The sequence below is a fragment of the Saimiri boliviensis genome, chromosome 13, assembly GCF_048565385.1.
Source record: "Saimiri boliviensis isolate mSaiBol1 chromosome 13, mSaiBol1.pri, whole genome shotgun sequence".
In the NCBI taxonomy this organism is placed as follows: Eukaryota; Metazoa; Chordata; class Mammalia; order Primates; family Cebidae; genus Saimiri; species Saimiri boliviensis.
In genome coordinates this window covers 69,415,892-69,440,106 of record NC_133461.1, presented here as the reverse complement: position 1 = coordinate 69,440,106, position 24,215 = coordinate 69,415,892, and the positions used below count along the sequence as shown (strand labels likewise).

General features: G+C 41.6%; 1 protein-coding gene across 1 annotated transcript; it reads right to left on the bottom strand.

The window, feature by feature from the left end:
* On the bottom strand, positions 1–24,168 carry PSMG2 (proteasome assembly chaperone 2). The gene is made up of 7 exons (XM_003924867.4): positions 24,023–24,168; positions 20,531–20,702; positions 12,852–12,910; positions 6,502–6,620; positions 4,496–4,669; positions 1,199–1,319; positions 1–296 (listed from the first exon to the last, which is right to left on the bottom strand). Exons 1-7 carry the CDS (start codon positions 24,077–24,079, stop codon positions 207–209), a joined length of 792 nt encoding a protein of 263 aa, XP_003924916.2. The 5' UTR covers positions 24,080–24,168; the 3' UTR covers positions 1–206.
* Between the last annotated feature and the right edge of the window lie 47 nt (positions 24,169–24,215).

The following is a 24,215-nucleotide window of genomic DNA, read 5'->3' as shown; positions in this document are numbered from 1 at the left end:
TTACTTAGGATATAAAATTTTATTATACAAAATTTACATTTGTTGTATATAATGAAAAGCATGACCCCTAATCTTTTTTTCTTTAATATGTGCCGTGAAAGTAATTTCCTAATACATTCTCAGATCATACACTTTTCTATATAGAATGTTTAATAGTTGTGTTGGTAATAAGTGTTTTGGATATAAGGTATAAAAAGGAAAACAAATCAAAAAAGTGCAGGGGGAAGACCACTGCCAAAGAGTAATCTCCAAGAACTTGGTATTTTCCACCGTGAAGTAGCTGCTTTTTCATCACTCTGTAATTGAAGAACAAAATATTTTAATCTTTAAACTTTACCATCAAATTTCCTTTTAACATGTATTATAAAACTCTCCTTTTGTGTTTCTTTTTGTTGATACTTTTATAGCCAGGTTTTACTGTTAAGGAGACATAAAGTTTCTTTGTCTTCATGTTAACTGAAGATAAATTTCTTTAAGTTCCAAATTATAAAGATATGCCAGAAAGGCTGCAGATGAAATCTATTAGGGAAAATCACATTTAAAAAGAAGAGGGGTTAAAAAAAATCAGCATCATGTGATTTGTATCTTGGCAAAAGCATGAATTTAAAAGCCAGCTACCCACCTTATAAAGCAGCCTTATGGGGTGTTCTATTATGCCTAAAGGCTAACTCACTTCCCTGGGTATAATGCTCTCATTTCATAATACAGAAAAATATCAATTATAATACATATTCAATAGCTACAGTATTACTGACATAGCAATACTTTTTATTTTCCTAAAAAAAATTCCTGAATTCCAAAGAAGGCTTGTTTATTATTGCAAGATTATGTCTGGCATAATTAATGTAACATGAATAGTAAGTACAATGAAGAATTAAGGATTTTCCTTTTAGCAAAGTCAGATTTATTTATTTATTTAGTAGAGACAGGGTTTCACCATGTTGGCCAGGATGGTCTGGATCTCTTGACCTCGTGATCCACCCGCCTCAGAAAGTCAGCTTTAATTAAACAACTGTAAATAATAGGTTGGTTAACTGTCCTTTCATTTTCAAAAATTCAGCTTAAACTAAATTTTGTGTAAAGATATGTCTATATTTAATATAAACCTTATTTGGTCTTCTTAGGTAGTATATAAAATGCAAGTTAATGAATACAGACAATCAGACAAAGACGACGCTTAAACTATAATAAAACTTACAGGTGGTTTGATTATCTGAAGCCACTCATTAAGATACTCAGCAAGACCTAATGCATCTGGGACGTTGTCCCCTTCTGAAACAAATTTCAGCAGAACTGCCATTTGGATTTCTTTAGAACAGCTAAAAGAAATAAAAACAAGCATCAGTATTTTTTCACAGGTACAACAGCTGACTCTAGTGTGTCTGTTTTTACAGCTATGATAACCTGCCTTGTTTTAGGAAAGGAAAAGATACCACGTTATAAGATCAGTTATCATCTCCCTTTGTCCCACATAATGTTTTCTACTTGTGAAAGCAGGCCTCTGTAACACCCACTGGGGAACACGCACGATCATGCCTCACCCCATGGCTGCACGAAGAAGTAGCCTTTCTGTCCTTGGCTACAGCAGATATGTTATGTTCTGATCTACTCCCCAAACCTACTTCAGAAGACGGTAATTTTCAAAAGCACTACAGCAGAGGCTGAAAAAAAATAACACCTAGTTACTAATCATCTAAAGCAGTGAGGGAAACTGTGGAAGCTAATGGAATCATTAAAGAGAAGTTACTAGTTCTTCTAAAAAATGGTTGAGTGATTATTACATGTTAAGCATTACTGCAAATTTTATGACTCAATCCTTGTAATAATCCTGAGGAAGCTATAATTAGCTCCGTCCATAAATGAGTCAGTTTGGAATAAGGGAAACAAAGACAGACACCAGGATTCAGATTCTAGCTCTTCCACTTACTAGATATGCTGGGCAAGTTACTTAATCAGAGGTGTTCCTCATCTATATAAGGGGGATGATAATGGAACCTACTTCACAGGTTGTTGTGAGGTTGAAAGGAGGTAGCAGAGGCAAAATGCTTAAAACAGTGACCACACAGTAAATATGACAGAGGTATTAGCTACTCTTCTGAGGTAACAGGTTTAAAGAGATTGAATACATAGTTAACATGCCCAAAGTTGTATATCTAGTAAGTGGCAGAGATAGTACATGAACTTAGTCTCTCTAGCTCCAAAATTTAAGTCTCCTATCATACTGTAAACGCCTCAAGCTAGTGAGATGAAGATATACCAATGCAAAAAGTGTCCTGCTTGCTAGTAAATGCAAAAATTATTCCTAATACCCTAAAACCCAAGAACTATGAGAAAAATGCCATGCCAAAACCTGAAAGCATGAGACTGACAGCTACAGAAATAAAAGTGAGCGAAGTTCTAAGAAAGGGATTTAAGACACAGAGGAGACTGGCGTGTATGTTAGGAAGTCTCAGATGATATCAGGCTAACTTACCACAGTATCTCAGTCTCTAAAAACCAGAAAGTACAAACTGTTAGCCCCATTCACACCAGCCCAGCATTTGGTTCTCAAATACCCTAGGGGCTCTCAATCTTTGTGTGGGACCACTATGAGCTCTGATGGCTAAGAAAATTCCAGTTCCTAAATGCCTCTGCAGTGATGGCCTCAGGCAAGGCTCTTACCTGAAGAAGGCTGGCTCCCAGGCTGTGCCTGCATTTTCAAGGCTTTAACTTGAAAAGTGCAGGGCATGCTCTTCAGCTTACCTGCCCTTCAGTTTACTGTGCCTCTGTTAGTTTGTAACACAGTGTGGGATAATCATTTTACGATTACCCTCTGGCCTTGTGTTAAAAAGAAAGGCAGAGGATGACTATTTTATTACTTTTTTATTTGGAACTATTTTATTCTGGTTCATACAACTGAGTATTTTAAATACTGCTTCTTTAGGGTAATCTGCATTTCCAGAATGTTCGATGCTGAGTAGGTCTAACTTTTAAATTATTTTCTGTTATCACTGCTAACTTTGTGGGCAAGCCTATAGCTACCCAGAAGCTCTTTCCCTGGCCTCATAGTTTCACTCTATACTCATGGCTTAGAATTCAGAAAAAGACCCAAGGAGACAGACCTCCGCACTCTTATGAGCCACCCCTGCCCTCTGGTTTTCTGCCCTGTATTTCCAGTTGCCTCGGCCTCCTTATAGTCTTAACTCATTTCCACTCAGCAAGAACACTGTGCTCTGTTTGGGTTCCCCTCCCTGGGCTGCAGTCCAGAAGTATCTCTAAGCAGAAAGCTGGGCAACTGCAGACTTTTAAAATTTGCCTTCTCTCAGGGATGACAGTTGTGTGCTGCCTGTAGTTCAATGTCTGGAAAACAGCTGTCTCATAAATTCTGTCCAGTTCCAGTTTTTTTTATGGCAGGAGGGCAGGTCTGGTATTAGTGACTCTGTCATGGTCAGAAGCAAAAGTCTAGGAGGACTGATCTGTAAGGTAAGTGCAACAAAGTACAGAAGAGGTGGAGTGCAGTGGGAGTGCAGAGACTGGCAACTTCCTTGTTAGAAGACAGGAAAAGGCAAGGCTGCAGACAGGAGATGAAGGGTGGGCTGATTCTTAGGAGGTAGGTGTTTGCAAGGGGGACAACAAAAACACAAGGGAAATGAGAAAATACTGAGAGATAAGTGAAAATGAAAACACAACATGTCAAATTGTGGCGAAAGCAGTGCTAAGAGGGAAATTTATAGCTGTAACTACATTCAGTAAAAAAGAAAAAACTTTTAAATCAATAACCTAAGTTGACACCTTGGGAAAGAGAAAAGAGAGCAAACCAAATCCAAAGCTGCAGAAGAAAATAAAAATTAGAGAAGAGAGAAATAATAGAGAAATAACTTTGCCTGTAGAGACTGCAAAGACTATCAGAAGCCCTAAAAAGTCACACAAAATAAAGCACTAAATATGTATTTTTAGGAAACAATTCTTCTATAACCAAGTTTAAATCTTTCTCCTAAATATGAGCTCTAAAATAGTACCTATTTTATAAATATATTTTGAAAGTTTCAATAAGTAATCCAATATATTCCGACTGTCTTAATTTCATTTTCTTTTTGAAACAGAATCTCTTCTGTCGCCCAGGCTAGAGTGCAATGGCGTAATCTCAGCTCACTGCATTAATTTCCTTTTTTTTTTTTTTTTTTTTTTTGAGACGGAGTCTTGCTCTCTCACCCAGGCTGAAGCGATCTCGGCTCACTGAGATCTCTGCCTCCGGGGTGGTTCAAGCAATTCTCCTGCCTCAGCCTCCCAAGTAGCTGGGATTACAGGCGTGCGCCACCGCATCTGGCTTATTTTTTGTATTTTTAGTAGACATGGGGTTTCACTGTGTTAGCCAGGATAGTCTCTATCTCCTGACCTCGAGATCTGCCTGCCTTGGCCTCCCAAAGTGCTGGGATTACAGGGATAAGCCACCACACCCAGCCTAATTTCATTTTTAAGTAAAGTGGGAAACAAATGAATAGGCAAACAAACTCACCTTTCATCATAGAGTGCTTTTGTGATACCTCCTCCCGGAATGCGGATACAAAACTCAGAATCATCTATTTCAGGAATACACCGGCTTTTTTCCATTTCTTGCCAGTTAAGGCTCTTTATTTTATTTTGAACACTTTTTTGCATGGAAGGTGTAAGGAGGTACCGGAATGGAGTACTAGAAATAATCATATAGTTAACTTTTTAAAAAGTCACAAATATGAACTCGAAGACAAACGCTGGTTCTTTAGCTAAAATTCTCTTGGTCTCTGTATATTCTGCTGCACAGGCAAAAAACAAGTATCAGCAGACTTAAGTAAAAAATATTGCTCTGATTTGCTACTTACATAATTAGGAGACAATATAAAGAGACAGAAACACTTAGGCAGGCTCACTGCGTAAGTTTCCTATAGCCATGCTCTCTTCTGCCATGAAGCCTGTAATGTCTTGTGAAAGTTCTATAAATTAGCTCATTTTGAAAGGTAACTTGACTTCCTGGTATTTTTTCATCCTGATTTTATACGCGTATAAATGATAAAAGTTATGATCTATGTGATCTAAAACAGCTGCAGTGAGCCAAGATTGTGCCAATGCACTACAGCCTGGGTGACAGAGTGAGACTCCATTCCCCCCAAAATAAAAAATAAATTATCTAAAAGCCTCTTAGGGCTGGGTGCAGTGGCTCATGTCTGTAATCCCAACACTTTGGGAGGCCCGCAAGTGGATTGCAGGAGGTCAGGAGTTCAAGACAAACCTGGCCAACATGGTGTAACCCTGCCTCTACTAAAAATACAAATATTAGTTGGGCATGGTGGCAGGCACCTGTAAATCCCAGCTGCTCAGGAGGCTGAGGCAGGAAAATCACTTGAATCCAGGAGGCAGAGGTTGCAGTTAGGTGAGATTGTGCCACTGCACTCCAGCCTGGGTGACAGTGCAATCCAGCCTGGGTGACAGAGCAAGACTCTGTCTCGAAAAATAAAAATGAAAATAAAAGCTACATCTTGGAGTATGAGGGTATTCTATATGATATGTTACCAATGTTATGTGATAATGTAGCTTATAGTTCTATTTCTGGGATACTTTGTCATCCATTTAAGAACTCACTCTGACATGCCAGGGAGCTACACTTTAGGGAAGTGGATTTCTGCAAATACAAATGGTAGCATGTGGCCAGGTGCAGTGGCCTCACGAATGCAATCCCAATACTTTGGAGGCTGAGGCAGGCAGACTGCTTGAGCCCAGGAATTCCGAGACCAGCCTGGGCAACATAGCGAGACCCTGTCTCTATAAAAAGTAAATTTTTTTTTTTTGAGACAGAATCTTGCTCTGTTGCCAGGCTGGAGTGCAGTGGTGTAATCTCAGCTCACTGTAACCTCTGCCTTTCAGGTTCAAGCAATTCTGTCTCAGCCTCCCAAGTAGCTGGGACTACAGGCACGTCCCACCATGCCCAGCTAATTTTTGTTATTTTTTTAAGTAGAGATGGGGTTTCACCGTGTTGGCCAGGATGGTCTCAATCTCTTGACCTCGTGATCGCCCGCCTTGGCCTCCCAAAGTGCTGGGATTACAGGAGTGAGCCACCGCACCCGGCCTAAAAAGTAAATGTTTCTTTTAAAAAAATGATTGCATATATATGGAAATAAGTGAAAATATTAATCTTTCAAAAGTTATCAACCAATAAATCTTAAGTACCTTTTCTCCTTGTTCTCTTAGTTAGCTGAGCTCTGTGATGTTGTCATGCCTGTGGCAGGAAACACTAAAGCATGGTTCCCAATCTCTCTCTCTCTTTAAACCAAGTCTTCCTGTGCCCCAACTCTACTCAGCTCACAGGAACTGAAAAGATGTGCGTAACTGCACTCCCTCCCATCTCCTGACTTTCTTTTGCCCTCCTCTTTTTAAACTCCAGTGAGGAGAGATAAGGATCTACATGGCTTTTAAAGTTTAACTTTTTAATAGGGAAATTATCATAGCATAACCCATACCAAAAATAACTTTCCAGAGGCAGGAACATACCTACGAAGCTGCAGATCATTACGATGATATGAATGACTGCTTGAAAGAACAATGACTCTGGCACAGCTGCTACTTTTCACCCAGGAAAGCAGTTTTTCACAGAATGGCTTTGATTTATACTTTGCATACCATTGAGAGAATAGAAAAAAAAAAATCTAAAAGTTAGTCTTAGAACATATGAACATTCTATATATTTCATCAACTTTATGCGATATCATTTATATATACTGAAATTATTTTCTGATTCACTTACTGTGTTTAAACTGAAAGTGAAAGACCAGTGAATTATCTAAAGTATCTTTATAATTAAGAAATGAGGCCGGGCGCGGTGGCTCAAGCCTGTAATCCCAGCACTTTGGGAGGCCGAGGCGGGTGGATCACGAGGTCAAGAGATTGAGACCATCCTGGTCAACATGGTGAAACCCCGTCTCTACTAAAAATACAAAAAAAATTAGCTGGGCATGGTGGCGCGTGCCTGTAATCCCAGCTACTCAGGAGGCTGAGGCAGGAGAATTGCCTGAACCCAGGAGGCGGAGGTTGCAGTGAGCCGAGATCGTGCCATTGCACTCCAGCCTGGGTAACAAGAGTGAAATTCTGTCTCAAAAAAAAAAAAAAAAAAAAGAAACGAATGGCCGTGCATGGTAGCTCATACCTGTGGTCCCAGTACTTTGGGAGGCAGGTGGATTACCTGAGGTCAGGAGTTCGAGACCAGCCTGGCCAACATGGTGAAACCCCGTATCTACTGAAAATACAAAAATTGTTTGGGTGTGGTGACGGGCACCTATAATCCCAACTACTCAGGAGGCTGAGGCAGGAGAATCACTTGAACCCAGGAGGTGAAAGTTGCAGTGAGCGAAGATCGCACCATTGCATTCCAACCTGGGCAACAGAGTACGACTCAGTCTCAAAAAAAAAAAAAAAAATCAATGAATCATGAGGACAAAGGAGAATTTCCAGTTCTCTACTTAAGTAATCGATTGTTACCTAATAACCAATATGCGGTTATCTGTGAGGGGCTCCTTTCAGAAATTTGTGACCCAAATCTGGTCACATAGAAACAATCAGATGAATGGAGGATGCCCCACATCCGGCCCTGATTCCTCAACGCAGTCAATATTATAAAGAAACAGGCCGGGTGCGGTGGCTCAAGCCTGTAATCCCAGCACTTTGGGAGGCCGAGGTGGGTGGATCACGAGGTCAAGAGATCGAGACCATCCTGGTCAACATGGTGAAACTCCATCTCTACTAAAAATACAAAAAATTAGCTGGGCATGGTGGTGCGTGCCTGTAATCTCAGCTACTCAGGAGGCTGAGGCAGGAGAATTGCCTGAACCCAGGAGGCGGAGGTTGCGGTGAGCCGAGATCGCGCCATTGCACTCCAGCCTGGGGAACAAGAGCGAAACTCCGTCTCAAAAAAAAAAAAAAAAAAAAAAAAAAAGAAAGAAAGGGGCAGGCCAATTTAACTCTGCAGGATAACAACTAAAAAGATGTAACAGACAAACACAACCTGCGAACTATGAATGGATCCAGAAGTGAAGGATATTTTGGGAACAACTGGGGAAATTTGAATATATTGGATGATATTATTCAATAATTCATTAAATGCTGGTTTTCCTGGGTGAGGTAATGGTGTCCTTGTTCTTGTAAGAGGTGTGCTGAAGTATGTAGGGATGACACAATTATATTGCTAGCCTACTTCTGGATTGTTTGGAAGAAGGAAACTGTGTGTGTACATGCGTAGAAAGTGAGAGATCAAGCAGGTGTGGCAAGACGTTAACAGTTGGTAAATCTGGAATGTGGGTTATAAAATTTTGGGGGAGCCCACTTTATGAAAACTTTTCAAAGACTGCCCACAAAATAACTATTCAATTAATTTTAAAATGCAAGAAATGCAGGCTAACTTTTAAAAATAAGAAGGTAGTCTAGTATAGAGCTTAAGAAAGGCAGGCTCTGGGCCAGGCATGGTGGCTCACTCCTGTAATTCCAACACTTTGGGAGGCCAAGGTGGGCAGATTGCTTGAGCCCAGGAGTTAAAAAACAGCCTAGGCAATATATTGAGACCCTGTTCCTAAAAAAAATAAACATAAAAAATAAAAAATAAATTAAAAAAAAAAATTAGGCATGGTGGTACACGTTTGTAGTCCCAGCTACTCAGGAGGCTGAAGTGGGAGGATCACTTGAGCCTGGGAGGTGAGGGCTGCAGTGAACCATAATTGTGCCACTGTACTCTAGCCTGGGTAATAAAGTGACACCATCTCAGGAAAAAAAAAAAAAAAAAAAAAAGGAAAGGAAAGGAAAAGAAAAGAGGCAGGCTCTGGAGCCAGGCTGCTTGGGTTAGAATGCTGGTCCTGCCTCCCACAGACCATGTCTCAGGCAACTGCTTAACCTTTCTGTACTTCAGTATTTCCTTTGAAAAATGAAGATAATACTAGTACCTGTCTCATAGGATTGTCGTGAGGATTAAGTAATAAATATAAGGTACTTAGAACAGTACCAGTGCAAAGAATCAATGCTCAATAAATGTTTCCTATTTTTAAATCACTCTTTACATCCAGCTGCCAAAAATTTAAATTATATGTTAAAATAGTTTTTTAACTTATATTGATTAGGAAGAGAACAAAAAGCCATGTGGCACAATGTAAAAATATTATGAACTCTCCCTGCAAAACTTTGGATTTATAATGTTGTTTACTAAAGAAAGCAGTGATTGTAATATAAGAATTAAAAATAATCTTAGCAACACTATTCATAATAGTCTAAAACTGGACAAAATAAAATGCAATGTCAAAAGTTCCATGGATGAATTATGGCTTATATATACAACTTAACACCACACAAAACTGAGAGTGAAAGAACTTTGGTTACTTCCAACATGAGTGAACGCAACAAACAGAATGTTGAGAAAGGACGCTAGATGCCCTAAGTACAGACCACAGGATTCCACCAACAGAATATTGACTAGGACGCATTATGGGGACCTCTGGAATGCTGACAATGCTCTATGTCTTAATCTGAAAGCTGGTTTCACAGAGGGTTTACTGCGTAAAAATTCACCAAGCTGTGTATTTACGATTTGTGCACTTTTCTCATGTATGTCATACTTCAATAAAAGTACTATGCAGTTAACCATGTCACTAAAATCCTGTATTTCTAACTTCCTGAACAGATTATACCACAGGTCACTCCAAAAAAATCTCTCAGGAAATATTTACTGGGAGCTTCTCTATGTGCAAGATACAATCTTAGGAGCTGGGGATATGAGCATAAATGACACTTCATCATTCTTTTAAGAAGCTTACTTTCGGCGGGGCCCAGTGGGTCACACCTGCAATCATAGCACTTTGGGAGGTCAAGGGCAGTGGATCACCTAAGATCAAGAGTTTGAGACCAGCCTGACCAACATGGTGAAACCCCAATTCTCCTAAAAATACAAAAATTAGCCAGGCGTGGTGGCTGGCACCTGTAATCTCAGCTACTCAAGAGGCTGAGGCAGAATTGCTTGAACTCCCAAGGTGGAGGTTGCAGTGAGCTGAGATCTCGCCACTGCACTCCAGGCTGAGTGACAAGAGTGAAACTTCATCTCAAAAAAAAAAAAAAAAAAAAAAAACCCAAAACCAAAAAACAAAACAAAAAAGAAACAAAACAAACAAACAAAAAAACAAAAAAAGGGATGGGTGCTCATGCCTGTAATCCCACCACTTTGGGAGGCCAAGGACGGTTGGTCACCTGAGGTCAGGAGTTTGAGACCAGCCTGGCCTGCATGCTGAAACCCCATCTCTACTAAAAATAATACAAAATTAGCCAGGCGTGGTGGCATGCACTTGTAATCTCAGCTGCTCAGGAGGCTGAGGCAGGAGAATCGCTTGACCCCAGGAGGTGGAGGTTGCAGTGAGCTGAGATTGTGCCACTGTACTCCAGCCTGGGTGACAAAGCAAGACTCCATCTCAATCTGTCAATGACTTGCCAGGCAGTGATGAGTTTCAAGAAAGTTAATGTAGGAAAAGGAGACAGAAAGTGTTGTCAGGGGCTGGGCACAGATGCTCACGCCTGTAATCTCAATACTTTGGGAGACGAAGGTGGAAGGATCCTTCAAGCCCAGGAGTTTAAGACCAGCTTGGGCAACATGGTGATACCTCCCCTCTATCAAAAATTTAAAAAATTTAGCCAGACATGGTGGTGCACCCAGGAGGTCGAGGCTGCAGTGAGCTATGATTGTACCACTGCACCCAAGCCTGGGCAGAGCAAGACCTTGACTCAGGAAAAAAAAAAAAAGAGAGAGAGGCCAGGTACGGTGGCTCACACCTATAATCCCAGCACTTTGGGGAGCCGAAACATGAATTGCTTGAGCTCAGGAGTTTGAGACCAGCCTGGGCAACATGGCAAAACCCCACCTCTATGAAAATCACAAAAATTAGCTGGGCGTGGTGGTGCATACCTGTAATCCCAGCTACTCAGGAGGCTGAGATGGGAGAATAGCTTGAGCCTGGGAGGCGGAGGTTGCAGTGAGCCAAGATCACGCCATTACACTCCAGCCTGGGTGACAGAGAAAGAGAGATCTTGTTTCAAAAAAGGAAGAAATGACTATCTAGGAGGGCCTTTCTGATGAGGAAACATTTAAGAAAACACTAAAGGAGGTGAATCATTTGGGTGTCTAAGAAAATGAATTTCGGCAGCGAAACCAGTGAAAAGACTGAGATGAGATGAGCTTAATGTCTAACAACAGGGAAGCCAGTGTGGCTGCAGGTTAGACTCCACCGAGCAGCAGTCTGGAAGGGCTCCCTGTGAGCATGACTCTTGTTATGCTGGCCATTTGCCATATAGGGCTCCTAAGAACTTGGAATGTGATTAGAGTGACTGAGGAACTAAATAGCTACATGTGGCTAGTGGCTACCGTATTAGATAGCACAGACATAGAGCCTCATAGGCCCCAGTAAGGTCTGTGAATTTGAAAACATTCCCAAAGAGTTAAAGAAATCAACGATTAACAGAAATTCTTGAGTTTGGGCCGGGTGTGGCTCACACCTATAATCCTCCCAGCACTTTAAGAGGCCAAGGTGGGTAGATCACTTGATGCCAGGAGTTGGAGACCAGGCTGGCCAACATGGCAAAACCCTGTCTCTAAAAAAATAGTAAAATGAGCCAGCATGGTGGCGTGTGCCTCTAATCCTACAGGCTGAGGTGGAAGGATCACTTGAACCCTGGATGGCAGAGGCTTCAGTGAGTTCAGATCATGTAACTGCACTTAAGCCTGGGCAACAGAGGAGACTCTGTCTTCAAAGGAAAAAAAAAGAAAGAAAGAAAGAAATGACTGAGTTTGCAGCATAGTAGATAAAAAACAACTTGCTAAAATACTGAAACTTCCTCCCCTTATAGGATAAAAGCATTCGCTGAAATTGGTTGGAACCAATATGGCCAACTGAAGTCTGCACAGAACAAGCTTGCTGGTGTCACAAGCCAACTCTCCACTGCCATGTTTCATGCTCATTCCCCTGAACTGGCACATGGGCCCTACAAGTTAGCATGAAGAGATAACTGTGCATGCCAAAGGACTTTCCAGATCTCACCTTTCTTTCTATTGCTAATCTACTAATCTCAGAATCTACTCTCTGAACCTTTTCTAATAAAAACACTGCCTTGAAGCCAACATGGGGAGGCAGATTTGAGCTTGACTCCTGTCTCCTTGGAAGTCAATTTGCAAGCCTTTCTTTTTTCAAAAAAAATTTTGAAAAATTTGCAAAGCCTTTCTTTTTTCAAAAACTTGGTGTCGTAGTGCATCAGGCAGCAAACCCCTTTTCCTGAATCACAAATTCATTTTGAGTGAGAGGAGAAGCCACGGGAGGGTTCTCAAGAGAGTAGCGATGTGGTGTAGGTTAAGAGGATCATTGGTGTTGCTGTTTGTGGGAGGTGGCTGGGGCAAGAGTAGAGTCAGGATCATGAAGATGACAGTGGTTTGGACTCAGTGGTAGCAGTGGAGGAGGAAAGAAGTAGGATTCAGAATATTTTATGACACATACATAATTTGATAGATACCTAATTTATTATGTAGATGCCACCAGCCAAAATGTAATACAAATGGAATAAACTTCTACTATTTATATGCTTAAACGTTTTCACCACAAATGCAAAGTATATAACACTCAAGATAAAAGTCCTACTTCCTTTCTATATAATTATGAAAAAATGGAAACACATCTGAAATACTGTAAGATTATTTCTCCATAGAATCAGATCTTCTTAACTGTACATACAATAAAACAGTAGTAATTTTTTAATGTTAATTCCTAATGATACTGACTTGGTATTTTCTCATTACACTTTAGTAAACAAAAAGTCAACTACAACATACTAACCTTAATAAAAATGGATCTTAACTGAAGAGCCACCAGCTTTCTCGAAGACAATGAATATACTATCAAAACAAGAAGAAAATGAAATCATACAATAGTTAAAATGAGGAAGTTATACAAGTTGAAATTATTATGACAAAAAATAAAAATTGAACTATGATACCTTTTGCATTGAAATATTTTCAATAATTAAAATATGGAACATATATGTCATCTGGTTAAAATAAGACATTTTAGAAGTACCTTAAAATGAGCCAGTGAGTTTTAATCTATGGAACAGATTCATTTCTGAAAAGTTAACTGTGAGAGAATATAAAATATTATTTTTCTTCTGACTTTTAACTATAAAAATTGAGAAGTATTCCCCTGAAAATTTCTGGTATTACGACAAATAAAATCATCCTTAAGAAAACTGAACTTTTTGGCTTTTGATATTCTCCCCTCTTGTCTCCAGAGAACAGCAACACTCATTAGGATTAATAGAAGAAACAGTAAAAGGTCAGAGAATGCTAGCCATGTAATAGAATCACTGAAATAGGTACATGTGTGTTCCTCAGAACTTTTTGAAAGATCTGAAATAACATGTAAAATGTCCTGTGAGTCAATGTGTTTGTATTTCTTTCTGGGAAAAGGATCCACAGCTTTCATCAGTGGGCTATAAGGGGCCTATTCTAGAGATGCTTAAGGCTTCCCTGCCCAACTTCACTTCTAAGAATAAGAAGCTCCCGAGTCAGCGACAAAATAGTCTCTAAGGACACAGGATTACTATTGCGCTAAGAGGCAAGTGTTGGTTACTATAAAGAGGTTGCAAATAACCCTAGACTGGGCAAATCCTTGGTGGATCAGGTCTCTACTGTTACAGGTCTTTCAGAGATTGTTATAGCTGGCATGATGTGGTATGACGGGGTGGGAAGGGCATGCTGAACTCAGCAAATCTAGCAAGCACTAGATATATTCAGTCCAAAGAAAGTTTAGGAATTAGGGGAAAAGGGTATAAATTTAGAAAAAAAGAGACTTAGGCACAGATTACTCAGCCTCTAACCTATCTTGAACAAACACATGTAGTCCAAATCAACAACAGACCTAGGTTTGAAAAAGAATGTATCTGTAGGGGGTGAGTAGGCTAAGCTTTGTAAGCTACCCCTTCTTCAGTAACAGCAATATTCTCCTCATCAGTATATCATGCAATTCTTTTTTTTTTTTTTTTTTGAGACAAGAGTCTCGCTCTGTCACCCAGGCTGGATGTGCAGTGGTGTGATCTTGGCTCACTGCAACCTCCGTCTCTTGAACCTCTCGAGAATCGCGATCAAGCGATTCTCTTGTCTCAGCCTTCTGAGTAGCTAGGATTACAGGTGCACGCCACCATGCTCGGCTAATTTTTGTATTTTTTAAGACGGAGTCTCGCTCTGTCACCCAGGCTGGAGTGTAATGGCGTGACAGTGGCTCACTGCAACCTCCACCTCCTGGGTTCAAGTGATTTTCCTGTCTCAGCCTCCCAAGTAGCTGAGATTACAGGTGCATGCTGCCATGCCGGGGCTAATATTTTGTATTTTAGTAGAGATGGGGTTTCACTGTGTTGCCCAGGCTGGTCTCGAACTCAGAAAATCCACCCATCTCGTCCTCCCAAAGTGCTAGGATTACAGGTGTGAGCCACCGCAGCTGGCCTATGCAATTTTTTTGTTGTTGTTAGGTTCCTGTTTCCTAGTACTTTTTTCTTCTGATGTGATACAACATGAAAGCAACAATACCTTTTATGTATTCTGCCTCAAGACATTAACCTTTTATCTAATCAAGCCTTTAGAGCTAACTCCAGTTACAGAAAATACAGGGGATAGAAGAACAAGCCAAATGACGTGAGGACATAATCAGACAAATCAGAAAGTGGGACATTATATAAGACAATGGGCCCAATCTCTTCTTCAATCAGTTTGTGATGGGGGGCAGTTAGAAACTGTTCTAGAGTAAAAGAGATTTCAACAGCATAGTATAACAATTGTAGGCTGGGCGCGGTGGCTCAAGCCTGTAATCCCAGCACTTGGGGAGGCTGAGGTGGGTGGATCACGAGGTCAAGAGATCGAGACCAACCTGGTCAACCCCAAGGTGAAACCCCGCCTCTACTAAAAATACAAAAATTAGCTGGGCATGGTGGTGCGTGCCTGTAGTCCCAGCTACTCGGGAGGCTGAGGCAGAATTGCTTGAACCCAGGAGGTGGAGGTTGCGGTGAGCCGAGATCGCGCCATTGCACTCCAGCCTGGGTAACAAGAGTGAAACTCTGTCTCAAAACAAAACAAAACAAAACAAAAAAAAACAAAAAACAATTGTATATATGAGGGGTCTTCAAAAAAATCACAGAGAATATGTATTTATGAAAACATTTTTGCACCAAAATAAACGTGTACTGACTTGTTATAACATGCCTGAAAAGGATCTAGTTTGAGGTGCTAAGAATTATAAGACATTAAGTGCCCCTAACAGAGCAACATGAATTCTGCTTAAACTGAAGGGAGAGCAAACATCAAATTTATGGTGAAGCTTGGGTAGATAAATGGTGAAAGCACTGATGCTTTAAAAAAGTTTACGAGGGCTGGGTGCAGTGGCTCATGCCTATAATTCCAGCACTTTGGGAGGCCTGAGGTAGGTGGGCTGCCTGAGGTCTGGAGTTCAAGACCTGTCTGGCCAATGTGGTGAAACCGTCTCTACTAAAAATACAAAAATTAGGCTGGGTGCAGTGGTTCACACTTGTAAATCTCAGCACTTTGTGAAGCAGAGGTAGGCAGATCACAAGGTCAGGAGTTTGAGACCAGCCTGTCCAATACAGTGAAACCCTGTTTCTGCTAAAAAATACAAAATTAGCTGGGCGTGGTAATGCATACCTGTAGTCCCAGCTACTTGGGAGGTAGAGGCAGGAGAATAGTTTGAACCTGGTTCATGCCACTGCACTCCAGCCTGGAGGACAGAGTGAGCTCTGTCTCAAAGAAAAACAAAACAAACAAAAGATATAAAAATTAGCTGGGTGTGGTGGTGGACACCTGTAATCCTAGTTTCTTGGGAGGCTAAGGCAGGAGAATCCCTTGAATTCAGGAGGCAGAGGATGCAGTGAGCTGAGATCACACCCCTGCACTCCAGCCTGTGTGACAGAGCGAGACATCTCAAAAATAAAAAAACAAAACAAATAAAAAAGTTTACAGGCACTGGGCACAGTGGTTTACACCCGTAATCCCAGTACTTTGGGAGGTTGAGGCAGGCAGATCACCCTAGGTCAGGAGTTCAAAACCAGCCTGGTCAACATGGGGAAGCCCGCCTCTACTGAAAATACAAAAATTAGCGCTGCGTGGTGACAGGCACCTGTAATCCCAACTACTTGGGAGGCTGAGGCAAGAGAATCCTTTGAACCCAGGAGGCAGAGGTTGTAGTGGGCTTAGATGGCGCCACTGCACTCCAGTCTGGGTGACAGAGATTCCACCTCAGGAAAAAAAAAAAAAAAAAAAAAGGGAAACCCCATCTCTACTAAAAATACAAAAATTAGCCAGGCATGGTGGCAGGTGCCTGTAATCCCAGCTACTTGGGAGGCTGAAGCAGGAGAATTGCTTCAACCTGGGAGGCAGAGGTTGCAGTGAGCTAAGGTCGTGCTATTGCACTCCAGCTGGGACAACAAGAGCAACACTCTGTCTCAAAAAAAAAAAAAAAAAAAAAAGTTCATGGGGACAATGCCCCAAAGAAATCAGCAGTTTACAAATAGGTCACTCATTTTACGAAGAGATGAGATGATGTTAAAGATGAAGCCCACAGCAGCAGACCATCTACATCAATCTGTGAGGAAAAATTCATCCTATTTGTGCCCTAATTGAAGAGGACTGATGACTGACAGCAGAAACAACAGACATCTCAATTGGTTCAGCTTACGTAATTCTGACTGAAAAATTAAAGCTGAGCAAACTTTCCACTTGATGGGTCCAAAACCCTTGTGTCCAGTCAGCTACCAACACAGCTTTTAATGGAAATTTTAAACAAGTGACAGCAAGATCCTGAAACATTTAAGAAACTGTAACTGATGAAACATGTCTTTAGCAGTATAATCCTGAAGAAAAAGCACAATCAAAGCAGTGGCTACCAAGGCAGAAGTGGTCCAGCCAAACAAAAGTGGACCAGTCAAGAGTAAAGGTCATGGTAACAGTTTTTTGGGATGCTTCAGATATTCTACTTGTTGACTTTCTGGAGGGCCAAAGAATAACATCTGCTTACTATGAGAGCGTTTTGAGAAAGTCAACCAAAGGTTTCTCAGAAAAGCAACTGGGAAAGATTCGCTAGAGTCCTTGTCCGCTACAACAATGCTGCTGCTCATTCCTCCCATCAAACAAGGGCAATTTTGTCAAAGTTTCAATGGGAAATCATTAGGTATCCATTTTGTCCTTCCGACTTCTGTTCCCTAATCTTAAAAAACCTGCAATGGGTACCCATTTTTCTTCAGTTAATAATGTAAAAAAGACTGCACTGACATGGTTTAATTCCCAGGATGCTCAGTTCTTTAGGGATGGACTAAATGGCTGCTATCATTACTTACAAAAGTATCTGGAACTTGACGAAGTTGACGTTGAGAAATGAAGTTTATATATATTTTTTTTATCATTTTGTTCATTTTTCCACAAACTTTTTGAAGTCTTCTCATACTATAGGTCTTGGTTTGGACAAATTAAACTTTAGACAATAATTTGGGGTAAACTGGGCCAATTTGAATATGGGTAAGATATAGGGAGATATTAATTATATATATATATATATATATATATATTTTTTTTTTTGAGACGGAGTTTCGCTCTTGTTACGCAGGCTGGAGTGCAATGGCACGATCTCGGCTCACCGCAACTTCCGCCTCCTGGGTTCAGGCAATTCTCCTGCCTCAGCCTCCTGAGTAGCTGGCATTACAGGCACGTGCCACCATGCCCAGCTAATTTTTTGTATTTTTAGTAGAGACGGGGTTTCACCATGTTGACCAGGATGGTCTCGATCTCTCGACCTTGTGATCCACCCGCCTCGGCCTCCCAAAGTGCTGGGATTACAAGCTTGAGCCACCGTGCCTGGCCTTTTTTTTTTTTTTTTTTTTTTGAGACAGGGTCTCACTCTGTCACCCAGGCTGGAGTACAGTGGTGTTATCTTGGCTCACTGCAACCTCCAACTCCTTGGTTCAAGTGATTCTCCTGCCTCAGCCTCCCAAGTAGCTGGGATTACAGGCATGTGGCCACCACGTCCAGCTAATTTTTATATTATTAGTAGAGTTGGGGTTTCACCATGTTGGCCAGGATGGTCTCAATCGCCTGACCTTGGCCTCCCAAAGTGCTGGGATTACAGGTGTGAGGTACCATGCTTGGCCACATATTTATATATTAAGGAGTAGAATGTCAGGATATCTGTAATTTATTTCACAATATCTCATCTGAAAAAAAAATGGATTAAAGAATGATATCCATGGCTGGGTACGGTGGCTCATGCCTATAGCCCCAGCACTTTGGGAGGCTGAAGCAGGCAGATCACCTGAGGGTAGGACTTCAAGACCAGCCTGGACAACATGGCAAAAGCCTGTCTCTGCTGAAACTACAAAATTAGCCAAGCTTGATGGCAGGCGCCTGTAATCCCAGCTACTTGGGAGGCTGAGGCAGGGAGAATCGCTTGAACTTGGGAGAAGGAGGTTGCAGTGAGCTGAGATCGTGCTATTGCATTCAGCCTGGGCGACAGAGCAAGACTCCATCTCAAAAAAAAGGATGATATCCATACAATTGACTTGCTGCCAGTTTATGTGAAAGGAAAGCCATGAGTCTTCTACTTGAGTGAAGGTGCATTAATAGGGAGGTATGCCAGAAGGTAGGTCTTAGGCCAGACTGTCTTGGTTAGAATCTCAGTTATACCAATTATTAATCACATAACCTTGAACAATATACTTAACTTGGTTAAGTGCCATGGTTTCTTATATCTAAAACTGCCTTACAAAATAGTTGCAACGATTAAATGAATTACTAAATGTAAATGCACATGCCATTCAGCTCACAGTAATACTCAATACAAGATACCTGCTATCACTAGTGGAAAGTATACACATTCTAGGGTTTTGTTTGTTTGTTTGTGAGATGGAGTCTCGCTGTTGCCTAGGCTGGAGTGTAGTGGTGCAATCTTTGCACACTGCAACCTCCATCACTTGGGTTCAAACGATTGTTCTGCCTCAGCCTCATGAGTAGCTGGGACTACAGGCACATGCCACCACGTCTGGCTAATTTTTTGTATTCTCAGTAGAGATAGGGTTTCACCATGTTAGACAGGATGGTCTCGATCTCCTGACCTTGTGATCCACCCACCTCAGCCTCCCAAAGTGATGGGATTACAGGCATGAGCCACCGCACCTGGCCGGTTTTTTAACATAGGGGCTCACTTTGTCACCCAGGCTGAAGTGCAGTGGCATGATCATGGCTCACTGTAGCTACAACCTCCCAGGGTCAAACAGTCCTCCCAACTCAGCCTCCTGAAAAGTTGGGACTACAGGTACATGCCATCATGCCTGGCTAATTTTTTCTGTTTTTTTTTGGGCAGAAATGGGGTCTCATTTTGTTGCCAGGCTGGTCTCAAACTCCTGGGCTCAAGTGTTCCTCCTACCTCAGCCTTTCAAAGTGTTGGGATTACAGATGTGCGCCAATGTACCTGGTCCTGAATTCTGGTTTTAACCATTTTTAGTCCTTTATCCTCTGAGGCAGTAACTAAAATTTAGTCTTGTGTTAACAAAGCCATCTGTCCTGTAAAGAAGTTCAATAGTAAGGTGATTCTTTAAATGTATATTTCATTATTGCAAGCTAAGAATAATGATATGGTTAATAAGACACAAAAACCAAAATGCTTTTTCATTTGTCTTTCAATTCACCAAAGGCCTTTCCTGCTCTTCTATCACCTCTGGCTTTGACCTTAAACTGGTAAACAGAAGACTGAAAGATCACCAGAACAGTTAGCTATCAAAGGCAGTAACTGGGTGCGATCAACAGGAGCTCTTCTCTTACTCACCTGGTGCTATGCGGCATTGAAACAAGTGTTCCATGATTAATCAAGCCTGATAGTCCAATGAGGAATTATGAAGATTTACAGCATGGGAGAAGCCTACACCTATTAGTGGCATCCGGCAAATCAATCTCTTTGAGCCTTATCTATACCCTATTATTATGGATCCTATAATGGAAGAAGATGACTATGAGGATAAGGCTTAGTTGATGTAGTATATATTAAACCTACAGGACTGAGCCCAGTACAATCTTCTTTTTGTCTTTCCATTGTATTAGTGATGGTTATACATACCAACAACAGAAAATAAAACTGAGGATAAAAGGAAAAAATCCATATTGGGAAACAAAGGAAATTTTAATTTCTATAAAAGATACAAGCATGAACAGAAAATACAAAGAAAACAAAAGACAAAAAAAAAGATACAAGTATGATCTTAGTCTCAACCTTCATAAGAGTTGTCATTTAGAAAAGGCTAAGAACTAAAAAAAAGGATGTAAAAGAACAGGACAATGTGACTGGGCTGTGACTTCTACACAAAGTTGGCACTAAGTAAACATCTGCTACAAAACAGTTAACAATAAAGTCTGTTTCTAATTTAAAACCATTCTACCTTATAGCAGAACAATACAAGGTGAAGTCTTACATACCTTCAGCATTTATACTAAGTTCTGTTGAATTTCCTTCTGCAGTCGCATATGGATTGTTTCCAACCATTGGCACAAGACAATCGGTATAGAAGTAACCAATCTTAGACATATTCAATGTAGAAATAATCAGATCCATTGCAAGCTGGCCAACATTTCCAACAGATACTGCTGGCTGAAATTATAAAAGGTATGTTCGGTAAGTCACCAAAATTAGCAGCACTTATTTTTTTAGCGGAATCTCCCTGTCTCCCAGGCTGGAGTGCAGTGACATGATCTCAGCTCACTGCAACCTCTGCCTCCTGGCTTCAAGCAATTCTCCTGCCTCAGCCTCCTGAGCAGCTGTGATTACAGGCGTGCACCACCACACCCACCTAATCTTTGTATTTTTAGTAGAGACAGGGCTTCGCCATGTTGACCAGGCTGGTCTTGAACTCCTGACCTCCAGCGATCCACCCACCTCAGCCTCCCAAAGTGCTGAGATTATAGGTGTGAGCCACCGCGCCAGGCCAGCAGCACTTTAAAAAGTTTAGACAGAAGACAATAGTCATAGTACTAGTACTGAAAGCATCATACCATCAGAGCTAGATATTGATTTTCATTAACTACAACTGCTGGGGCCTCCTCCACCTTCGAGACTATTGAGTTAACAAATACTTATTGGACACCTACTATATGACTATATGTCAATTGTTGCTCTAGGCAATGGGAATGCAGTAAAATAAACCAGCCGAAGTTCATGCCCTCATGGAACTTCCATTCTAGTGAGAGTGATTTACTGGCGATAAGCAAACAGTAAAATATACAGTGGTAAGGGCTATGGAGAAAAACAAAGTGAGTTTAAGGATGTGCATACATGGTTGATTGCAATTTTAAATACAGTGATCGAGGAAAGACTCACCCCAGGTGACAAATGACTAAAGACCTGAAAAAGGTAAAGGATAGAGACACACAGAAATCTGGGAAAGAACATTCCAGGCAGTGGGAAAGCAAGTATAAAGGCTGCGAGGTATGAACAGAAGCACTCTTGAGTCTTCTTACCATTTGCTTTATTAGTGCCTCTTTACCCATTCTCAAAGATTGAAGTGACCTTTTCACACTAAACACACACATACTCTCTTTTTCCCATGACTTAAAATAATGAAGCTGCCAAATCCCTACCTACATCCCAGAAGATGTAGGAGCTCCACAACCTAATGGATGTCACCACGATCAGGTCATAGCCAACTCACATTCTACATGTCCAACAAAACTATAAGCTTTTGCCCAATGTCCCCATATTTTGCATTTTAGAAAAGAGCAACATTATTCACTTTACCTAAACTTCTTCCCATTCCCTTACCAACTACATCTAGTATATGACTAATTTTTTTGAGGCTATCTCCAAAGTATCCTTTTAATGTAGTTCCTCCTTTGCATTCTTCCAACAATTCATTTTGGTTTTTGTTCTTCAGGGTGTTCCCTCTGAGTGTTCTCCCACTTCTCATTGTTGTCAACTACCAACTGCCTAGTTACTGCCTGCAATTCCCTTCTCAACAATTTTGCTACTTGAGTTAAACTTTTCTGCACTTTCTTTTCCTAATTATTGTTATTATTCTCATCAGCACGTAAACATGCTCTAATATCTTTCATTCTGAAAGACTCTCCCTTGACCCCACACAGCCCTCTAGCTGCAACCTCATTTCTTCTGTCTCTACATAGCAACAATTCTCCAAGTTGTCCACAATAACATAAGCAGAAACTTTATCTCTTATTCAAAATAATTTTATTTTGAGACAGGGTCTCACTCTGTCGCCCAGGCTGGAGTGCAGTGGCATGATTTGAGATCACTGCAACCTCTGCCTCCTGGGCTCAAGTGATCCTCCGCCTCAGCTTCCTGAGTAGCTGAGATACAGATGCATGCCACCACACTTGGCTAATTTTTTTTTTTTTTTTTTTTTGGTAGAGATGAGGTATTACTATGTTGCCAAGGCTGCTCTCGAACTCCTTTCAAAGTGCTGGGATTACAGGCTTAAGCCATCATGCTTGTCTCTGAATTAATGACTGAATATATATCATACAAACAAAATCTTACTTTTTTTCTACCATTCATTCAACCCACTCCAATATGGTTTCCCTCTTTGCCACTTCACTGGTAACTGTTTGCCCAGGTGACCACCGTTAACCTACACGTCCCTAAATCTAAACATACACTTTCTTCACCTTACACATCTCTGGGCTATTTTTGACATGGCCACTCCCTCCTTTTTTTTTTTTTTTTTTTAAGATGGGGTACTGCTCTGTCGCCCAAGCTGGAGTGCAGTGGTGGGATCTCGGCTCACTGCAACCTCTGCCTCCCAGGTTCAAGCAATTCTCCTGCTTCAGCCTCTCAAATAGCTGGGATTTCAGGCAGTGCCACCATACCCGGCTAATTTTGTGTGTGTGTGTGTGTGTGTGTGTGTGTGTGTGTATAAATAAATTTTTTTTTTTCTTTTTTTAGTAGGACGGGGTTTCACCATGCTGGCCAGGCTGGTCTGAAACTCCTGACCTCGTGATCTGCCCACCTCAGCCTCCCAAAGTGCTGGGATTACAGTTAAGAGCCACTGCGCCCGGCCTGTGTGTTTTATATGTAGTGAGTAACAACCATAGTTCCAGCTCTCTCCAGCCTTATACCACTCCGAACAGTGCATTTTCCAACGGTGCCTTCTGGGTTCACAGGGCCTACAGCTCATTCTCTTTCAATGTGTCATTCCAAATTGTTTGTAATCTCCAAGTTCCCCATGCTTAGATGACTCTGCTTTAGACATCCATCTTTCTAAAATGCCTACTTTCCCCTACTCCCAACCCACAGCCCCTCCATCTTCTACACACTGCTTTCTCTATGAGCCCTTCTTAACAAGCTCTCTGACCCTCCCCTCCCAATTTTATCTCAGGGCCTTTCTATATCCTTTTCAAATGTGTATCCTAACATTTATTGCTCTTACTGATCACATGTGTTTCCAACTATATTATAAATTCCTTGAGGGCACGCACCTAGACTTATTCTAGTACTCGCACATAGTAGGCTTTATTAAAATAACATGAATATGAAGAGCGATAAAACTGTGCCAACTACCGGCAAAAGTTACCTTTATTACCCTATCAGTAGTTCTCCGATTAACCTTAACATGCTAGCTTAAGACTGATTCTAAAACGAGACGTAGAAAGACTTCCTAGGGTAAAACTGAACGATGGCCTGCATAACTTAAGTACAGTGTATCCAGAATGTACGAACACATCACGTTTTACAGGCAACAGAGACTACAAATCGTAGAGTTGATTACGTTTGCAAGTGCCGACAAAGGCTCTACTGGGACGGCTGCCTCCGGCTATAACCTTCCTGCTTTTTCCCGCGGAGAACCTAAAATAGAAACAGGCGCCCTCTTTCTCTCAAGGCCCCACCAAACACCCCGGGTCCGGGCGGCGACACCGCAGGGGCCTTGCAGGCAGCAGCCCCGAGCGCGAGCGGAGACTCACCATCAGGAGGGTGAAGCCGGCAAGGTCGGGAGCCGACTCCCCGCAGGGAACGAACATGGTCGCAGCGGGGTGGGCAGCAGAGGCTGAGCGAGGCCCCGGAAAGAACCAGGACAGCAAAAGGCGGAAGCCGGAGTCCCCGGAGCCCACCGGGGCGCGGGCGGGTCCTTCGAGTCCTTGTGCCGGGCCCTGAGGG